The sequence below is a fragment of the Arachis ipaensis genome, chromosome B06 (assembly GCF_000816755.2).
Source record: "Arachis ipaensis cultivar K30076 chromosome B06, Araip1.1, whole genome shotgun sequence".
NCBI classification, from domain to species: domain Eukaryota; kingdom Viridiplantae; phylum Streptophyta; class Magnoliopsida; order Fabales; family Fabaceae; genus Arachis; species Arachis ipaensis.
The window spans coordinates 38,428,541-38,437,677 of record NC_029790.2 but is presented as its reverse complement, the minus strand read 5'-3'; the positions used below and the strand labels follow the sequence as shown (position 1 = coordinate 38,437,677).

Sequence of the window (9,137 nt, the reverse complement as noted above, 5' to 3'; positions counted from 1 at the left end):
AAAGGAAAAAGAAAAAGCAAGCAATAAAAGCCAAAAGCTCTTAAAACTAAGAGGCTGGATTCTGACCTCTCTGCACTCAAAGTGGATTTTCTGGAGCTACAAAACTCGAAATGGCGCGCTTCCAATTGCGTTGGAAAGTAGACATCCAGGAATTTCCAGAAATATATAATAGTCCATACTTTGGCCAAGAATAAATGACGTAAACTGGCGTTCAACACCAGCCTTCTACCCAAATCTAGCGTCCAGCGCCAGAAAAGGAGCCAAAACCAGAGTTGAACGCCCAAACTGGCACAAAAGCTGGCGTTCAACTCCAAGGAGGACCTCTACACGTGTCTTACTCACGTAAGGTATTACTTGGACGACCCAGTGCACTTGCTGGTTAGTTGTATCGAAGTTGTGAACCATGGTATTGGCACCATGTTCTTGGTGCCATTACCAGGGAAAGAAGAGCCATGAATTCTACATAATCAAGGTGTAATCACGATTACGCTTACCAAGTTGCTCACGTGCCAGGAATAGTTTGAGCCTGGACATCACAATTTCGTGCACCAGTAGTCTAAGGGTAAGTTCGCCCTTTTGGACATCGATGACAGCTCCGGCAGTAGCTAAGAATGGTCTACCCAAGATGATAGAAGCCTTAGCTCCTTCCTTCATGTCTAACACTACAAAGTCTGCTGGAAAGATAAAGTCTCTTACCTTCACTAGCAAGTCTTCCACTATGCCGTGAGAAAACTTGAATGATCGGTCTGTCAGTTGCAAGGCCATTTTTGTTGGTTTGGCCTCCTCAATCTTCATTTTTCTCATCATAGCTACAGACATCAGATTTATGCTGGCTCCTAAATCACATAGAGCCTTTTCCACTGTTATTTCTCCTATAATACAAGGAATCTGGAAGCTCCCTGAATCCTTCAATTTCTGGGGAACTTTATGCTGAATGATAGCACTACATTCTTCGGTTAGTATCACAGTATCGTTGTTCTTCCAGCATCTCTTCTTGGTCATCAACTCCTTCAAGAACTTGGCATAGAGCGGCATTTGCTCCATTGCTTCAGCAAAGGGTATGTTAATCTGTAGTTTCTTGAAGATTTCTAAAAATCTGGAGAACTGGCTGTCATCCCCCTTCTTCCTTAATTGTTGAGGATATGGGGCTTTCGGAATATATGGCTTCAGCTCTTCTCCCTTTGGATGTGCATTGGAGGTGGGGACTTGAACTTCATTTTGTTCTTCCTTTCTTCCAGTTGTATCTTTCTCTTGTGGTTGCTTGGAAGTCTCCTTCAATTCCTTTCCACTTCTGAGGGTGATAGCATGACACTCCTCCCTCCGATTTGGTTCAATGTTACTGTGAAGGTCATGGCTGGGAGCTTGCTGAAATAGGTAGCCAATTTGTGTCTCAAGTTTCTTGATGGCAGCGTCTTGATTCTGCATGTTGGATCGCACTTCCTCTCGGAACACCTTACTATCTTGGATTTCCTTACATATGCCTTCAAGTAGAGTCTCAATCCTTGATAGTCTTTCTTCCGATGATGGAGAGTTGAGATTAGAGGGATGAGAAAAGGCTATTTTGGCTTTGGTATGGATGTTGAGATGTGTTGTTAGGTGAATGCTGATATGATCTCTGTGTGGGATGTTGGTGAGCTGCATTGTTGTTGGGGTTGTGGCGTCTCTGATCTTGGCCTTGGTCTTGTTCATTTTCCCACCCAATGTTTGGGTGGTTCCTCCAGCCAGGATTATACGATTTGGAGTATGGGTCATGGTTCTGCCTAGGTGAATTTCCAATGTAGTTGGCTTGCTCCTGACTACCCTCTGCTTCTTCATTCACTCCTTCTTGAGTTGCTGCTGAAGAGGTGATTGCAGCTACTTGATTCCTCTCCATCTTCTTGGTGAGGTCAGCCAATTGCTTGGTAATCATCTTGTTTTGAGCTAGCAGTGCATCAACATTGTTTAGCTCCATCACTCCTCTAGTGTTGCCTCTTTCAGAAGCATAGAAGTAGTCAATCTCAGCTACAGTCTCAATGACATCTATGGCTTCTTCAATGGTCTTCTTCTTGTTCAGAGATCCCCCGGATGAGTGGTCTACTGCCTTCTTTGATTCATAAGAAAGACCTTCATAGAAAATGTGTAACTGCACCCATTCATTGAACATATTTGGCGGGCACCTTCTTGTCAAGTCTTTAAACCTCTCCCATGCTTCATATAGAGTGTCAACATCTTGCTGCCTGAAAGTTTGAACCTCAGCTCTCAACCTGTTGATTCTTTGAGGATGATAGAATCTCGCTAAGAATTTGTTTACCACATCTTCCCAGGTTGTTAAGCTCTCCTTCGGGAAGGATTCCAGCCATTTAGATGCCTTGTCCTTGAGTGAGAAGGGGAATAGAAGTAGTCTGTAGGTGTCAGGATGAACACCATTAGACTTCACAGTGTCACATATCCTCAGGAAGGTGGTTAGATGTTGATTGGGATCTTCTTGAACACTTCCTCTGAATGAACAGTTGTTCTGAACAAGGGTGATGAGCTGTCGCTTTAGTTCAAAGTTGTTGGCATGTATGGTTGGCTTTTGGATGCTACTTCCACAGTTTCCTGGGTTTAGATTGATGTAGGATCCTAGAACTCTTCTCTCTTGCCCAGCATGATGCACTGGGCCTTCTCTGCCATGGTTGTGAGCCTCTTCTTCATGATGGTTCTCCATATTCTCATCCATGTCTAGTTCAAAATACTCCTCTTCTTCCTCCGTACCAACTACTCTCTTTCTTCTTGCTTCCCTCCTTAATCTAAGGAAAGTCCTCTCAGGTTCAGAATCAAAGGAAGTTGAAGCCCCGCTTCTTCTACCTGTCATACAACCAACAAGGCAAAAGCAAGAAGGGGGTAGATGCAGAGAGTATTCTTGTTAGAAATATTGTTAGTGTGAGTGGTGCAATATATCAAACAGTTAGTGGGTTAGTGAACTGAATTGTAAACAACTAAAAAAAGGTAGGGGAAAAGGAAGAAAACAGCTAAACTGAAAGTGAATTACTCAAATGAAATCAAACAAAATAAAAAAAATGCTCAATCTAGTTATCCACCAATTTAATCATTGTTGATGCAAAATCAATCCCCGGCAACGGCGCCATAAACTTGATGCACAGAAACTTGTCTCTTAACAAATCTCCCTCGGCAAGTATACCGAATTGTCGTCAAGTAAAAACTCACAATAGAGTGAGGTCGAATCCCACAGGGATTGATTGGTCAAGCAACTTTAATTGGAGGAATGTTCTAGTTGAGCTAAGCAGAATTTGGTTTGAGAGTTACAGGAAATTAAATGGCGGAAAAGTAAATAGCGGAAAATGTAAATGCTGGAAATAAAGAGCTGAAAATAAATGACGGAAAGTAAATTACAGAATCTTAAATGGGGATAGGGAGTTCAGCATGAAAGTAAATGGCACAAAATAAAGAGAATGGGTAAGATCAGAAATGGGGAATTCATTGGGCTTAGGAGATGTTGCATTCTCCGGATCAAGTTCATTTTCATCTCTTCCTCAATCAATGCATTCATTGATCTCCTTGGCAATCTTAAGTGATTGAATTCCAATTCCTTGGTAACTCAATCTCTCAAATCTTGATCAATAGCCAATTTCTGGTCTAATTGCTCATGAGAAGAGATGAAGTATGGTCACTGATTATACCACATGTATTTCCAAATCAAAGTATTGGGAGAATTATATGTCACCATATCTGCCCAAACCCCAATTTGGTCCAACATGAGAAAGCATTTCTAGCATGATCTCTTTATTCCTCTTCCAAAGGTTCAGAAGAGATCCAAGTATGAATAGTTTCTTTTCCAAGACAACTATTCAGTTGGATGAAGATTGAAAGCTATCAAGTAAAATCAAGAGAAAAGAAAGAAGAAGAATAATGAAAGCTATTATTGATCCATCAAATTACAACAGAGCTTCCTAACCCAATGAAAGGGGTTTAGTTGTTCATGGCTCTAGGAATGGAAAGTAAAGATGGAGAGTACATTCTGAAGTAAAACTAGAAGTTGCAGAGAAAGTAAAATTATACAGAGAGTAGTCCTCTCAATCCAAAAGGCTCTCTCTAGTTCAAAACTACTCCTATATATACTACTCTTCTGATCTTCCAGTTGGCTCTTCAAGTCTTGGATATGGGCCTTTGAATCTTGAGTTGAAGCAGTTTTTGAATCTTCAGTGGGCTCATCTTTACTTGTAGAGAAAGTGTGAAGTAGGCATGGACTTTGGCTAGGACCTTAATGGCATTAACGTTAAGTGAAAATGTGGGTTCGAGAACGTTAGTGACAATCACTTTTTGCACTAACGTTCCTAGCCCAAGATGAGTTACGTTAACTTCAACGTTGGTGGCACTAACGTGACCACTAACGTTGCCTCTTGATCCATCGCGAGCGCTATTGATGTTTACCTTTGCCAATAACGTTGCCCTTAGCCCCTTCTTCCCTACGTTAGAGTCCATGTTAGTGTAGCTAACGTGACTCTTAACGTGGGTATGCCTCAACTTTGAGAGCGTTAATGACACTTACCTTTGTCACTAACGCTGCAAACACCCCTTCTCACGTTAGTGCCCCACGTTAATTATCTTAACGTGGCCTTAACTGAGTTAACGTGACTCTTAACGTAGCAAATTGCCAATTGGGAGCGTTAGTGGTATTCACTTTTACCACTAACGCTGGAGCTTCCTTTTTCTCCACGTTAACTACCACTTTAATATAGTTAACGTGGTAATTAACGTGGGCCATGATGGTTTCGAAGGCATTATTGGGGATCACTTTTCTCACTAACGTTACAAGTGTATGCCCATTCCTCGTTAGTGGTCACGTTAATTAGATTAACGTGGCTGCTAACGTGGTTCTTCCTTGCTTCCTTTGTCCTGAAATCAAGCAAATACAATGCATCAAAGCTCTAATCTAAGTTATGATATCATGCATCATCTATTTTATCATTCAATTCCTGCATAATTCTCATAAAATGATGTACAAATTCACGATGTTTGCTTGAATCAAGATGTAAGTGATTATCTACTCAAAACTTGCTTAATTCCTAAGAAAATGCATGAAACTACCCTAAAACAATAAAGAAAAGGTCAGTGAAACTGGCCAAAATGCTCTGGCATCAATAGGCCTTACCAAACCCAAACCATCCAATTCATTCGATGCCTTCCTTTCCTTAGAACCTTCAAATGGAACTTCCTCCACCTCAATGTATTTTTCCTTCTTATAATGCGATATCTCAATATCAAGAAAAGTAGCATCAGAATTAGCTTTTCTTCCCATTATCTGAAACAGCAAGTACCACAATGAATATAATTCATCAATAAACATATACAGAGAGCAAAATCAATGAATATAATTCTTGTTTTCTTCACCCAAACTACCATGCGAACGAGCTCTACTAGAACTACCTAAGCCTTGGCTGCTGCTCCCCAACTCTTGGAGAGACTACTACGATTTGGGGGAATTGGGGTTGCGTTATGTTTTATATTCAAATTGTGAGGGGTTAAATTGATGCCTTGAAAATTTTGGCCACATCATCTAACCGTACAGTGCCACGTGTCATTTAAAATTGTCATGTCAGCTTTCTGGTAACGGAAAACGTCGAAAGGGCCAAATTAAGGTACGGGTCAAAATTTTAGGGTACAATTTGAGTCAATTGAAAGTTTAAGGGCTAAATTGCGTCGGGGTCAAATTTCAGAGGCCATTTTGAGTATTAACTCAAATTTAGAAGTAGTCTTAAGTAGTAAATCTCTCCTGATCCTGGAGGTACAAAGAAAATTCGGCCAATAACTACATGAGATTTTCTTGGAAACCATTTTCTAGTATTAGTCTTCCATACAAACGTAGAAGGAAACTCCACATACATCAAACATTAAGCTTCAGCGTATTTTTTGTTTGCCTCGAACCATTCCAAGAAGATGAATTCTTTCACAAACTCTTTCCTAGCAATGTCATCCAAGTTTTCATCGTCCTTGAATATCACTGGTTGTTTACCAGGAAGGTGAAAGCCTAGCCTTACCACAGAAGGGTTCCTATAATGAATGCTATACCCGAAAATTCTCCATGCAGCTTCGCACGAGGATATGTACCTACAATCATAATACATACTAACTTCATCACACTCATCATTATCCGCATCACTTGTGGCACTTCTGTAAAACGAAGCTGTTACACAGTCGTGGCCTTTATTGACATATTAAAATAGATACTTAATTGATCTTGACTGGTTACACCACCCAACATTTATGTGAGCACCATATTTCAATAATAACTTCCTATTGTGAGGCATGACATATCGATTGTCAAGTTCCACACTTGATTTTTGGTTATTGTTTTGCCATCATCCCTGCGCCTATAAACCGGATAACCGTTTTTATCAATTGTAGTACTTGCAACAAATCACTTAGGAAAGTGCCTCATGCATTGACCATTTGCTATGCGTGGTGAATCTTTCCTAATACTACCACATGGACCATGCATCATATGCTTTTCCATTGCTTCGTAATATAGTGGATCGTTGACCTTGTCGGGTATCTCAACACTTATGATCCAGTCTATGTCTTCTCCCGTTGGAAACTTGTCATCATGATGTAGAAACAACAGAATATGTGCGTGAGGAAGACTGCACTTCTGAAACTCAATTGTATACACAACTGAAAAGGAGAATATGTACAAACACATTTATACATGTTCTTAGACATTTAATACTTCCCATTAGTTAATACAGGAGATGCTTTTACACAGTTATATGATGAAAAATGACAACGCTGGTTAATTTCATAAATTATTGTCTTTTTATTCATACAAATCCAGCAAACTTTGTATAATTGAATGGAATTTGCAATTTATAGTTTCAAAAACTTCACTGGAACTGAAATATATAAAAAATGTAGCTATTTTGGGCTGCAGGTTAATTCTACAGTAATTTAGTTCCCTATTTTTACAGTTCCATATTTTCTTTTCATCCAATAATTTTCACATGACGCATTTTAATTTATAAAGGGTTTTGTGTATATGTGTTAAACTATTTTTTGGAAATAGAAATTTCTAGTGCGGATTTGTTTAAAAACGTGTGATAGAAGAAGTTAGAGATTTATTGTATAAAATGATTGGTTTCATTAAAAATCAAAATATCTCCACAACGAACATACACATGTACTGGAAAAGCTAAAAAATATGCATATTAATATTACGGAGTAGGTTACGGAACATTGTTTACCTGCACTAACGCGCCCAACTATTTGGTTCTTTCTGATGTCTTGGATAAGTTTGTCCAACTTAACTTTGAAAGCTTTACATACCATGTCTGGTCAGTTTTCTGCATGTAGTTCTCTATTCTTAAGAAAATCTTATAATTCAGGTCATTTTGGATTACATGTGAATGTAAAAAAAAAAGGTCTGGATAGCCAACCACCCTGTAAATTGCCATTGCATCTTGGTAGTTCTGTATCATGTACCTAGACCCTCCCGTGAATGAAGAAGGCAAGATGATACGTTTTCCTCTTGACGCAAGTCTAGTTTTCCCACTTAACATTGCTTCGGATAAGCCCTTATACATTTCACACTTAAACTTTTCTTGATCAAGCCGAACATAATTTAATCTGGCTGACTCAATCATGGAGAATCCATCTACCAAGAATCGCTGAAAAAACCTTCTTGAATAAAGCAATGGAGATACATCGGCTAGCCTTTCTTGGATCCTGAACGCAAAAAACTCCTTCATTGAGACTTCTTGCCTACCCTTATCTTCTTTACCACATTTTTTATTTAGAGGAATGTCTTCCTTGTAACCATCCTTTCCATATGGAAACAATAAAGGGTACTGTAATGCCAAATAGGTTGGATTTAGCTGATTTATTCGTTGTAGCCTTCCACTATGTGTTTCAACCACAATGTCTCTATCAGTTTTCGCGAAATCAAAGTCGCCTACTATCAGCGCAGCAACCTCATTAGTAGATGGTAGGTTATTCCGCCTACCATCTTTGCCCCATTTTCCAAACAACCTCAACTTCACCATGGATGTGTAGTCAGATCCTATAGACTCCCGAACCATTCGAAATGCCTTTACCAACACGTTGTTATTGTCCAACATCTTCTTCAAATCTTTGACAATATCTTCATTTATCTTGTTATTATCTTTTCCTCTATATCATATCAAATCATTTTCAAAATCTATGTTAGTTAAATGAATAGTTCCTTACTGATTTACTCAACCTATAATAACCATGGCCATATGATAATTCCGTTATGCACCTTATCACTGCTATACAATTTTGAATTTCATTTTGTGTATCGTACACATATAATTGTGCAAATCTTGCCATACACACCTCTTCGAGTATAAGGCTACCCATTAGATGATAATTCTCTCCATATAGAATAAACGTGCGTGGCCCTTTGCTGTTTGTTATAGTTTGATCAATCTTGGCACCCATCGAGGTGAATTGGAACATAGAGTTATAAGTCCTAATGTTATCACGGAAATGCTTGCTTTTGATGTCATCGCCATATAACAACTTGATAAAGCCATATTTTATGATATATTTTGTGCTTAATCTGAGTGATTTATTCAATCTTTCACCCACTTATTCATATTAATTGCATGGTTTTACTTTCCCTTCCTTATTATGTGATGTATGTGAAAAACATGTTTCCTATGCTTTAAAAATAATTATTTTAATCACCTTTATTTCCATTCAATGCCGTGATTAGTGTGTTGAGTAGTTTCAGATCTTCTAAGGCAGGAATGACTTAAAGGATGAAAAGGAAACATACAAAATTGGAAGGAAAGCATAAAACGGAGTTTGTGAAGAAACTGGCAGCCACGCGATCGCATGGGCGACGCGGCCGCATGCCAGCGCGAAAACACATATGACGCGGTCGCATGACTGATAATTGGTTAAGAAATCAGTAACTCAGGAGTTATCAAACTCAAACATGATTGATAATTGTTATCTTCGTTAATTAATTTGAACTTCAATAATCCCAATCTTTTCTTAGGAAATAAATAGAATCCGAAGATCAAATCAATTAATCCCTTGACCTTCCTTTGCCTTAGTAAAGGTTAACAAAGTGGAATTAAGATTCAATTCTCATCATCATTGATAAGGATAACTAGGATAGGACCTCTAATTTCTCA

The 9,137-nt window shown here is 38.9% G+C and overlaps 1 protein-coding gene across 1 annotated transcript; it reads right to left on the bottom strand.

Annotated features, from left to right (window-relative positions):
- On the bottom strand, positions 4,926 to 8,433 carry LOC107646783. Its single transcript, XM_016350941.1, has 5 exons — positions 8,252 to 8,433; positions 7,300 to 8,142; positions 5,898 to 6,087; positions 5,132 to 5,281; positions 4,926 to 4,955 (listed from the first exon to the last, which is right to left on the bottom strand). Exons 1-5 carry the CDS (start codon positions 8,431 to 8,433, stop codon positions 4,926 to 4,928), a joined length of 1,395 nt encoding a protein of 464 aa, XP_016206427.1.

What these genes read in the sequence shown, in the direction of transcription:
- LOC107646783 (XM_016350941.1), bottom strand. Translation starts at nt 8,433, where the DNA reads ATGGGTGCCAAGATTGATCAAACTATAACAAACAGCAAAGGGCCACGC. An exon ending in AATTGTATAGCAGTGATAAG is followed by an intron (nt 8,143 to 8,251) that starts GTGCATAACGGA and finishes GATATGATATAG; the next exon opens with AGGAAAAGATAATAACAAGA. An exon ending in AATTGGATGGTTTGGGTTTG is followed by an intron (nt 4,956 to 5,131) that starts GTAAGGCCTATT and finishes AGAATTATGCAG; the next exon opens with GAATTGAATGATAAAATAGA.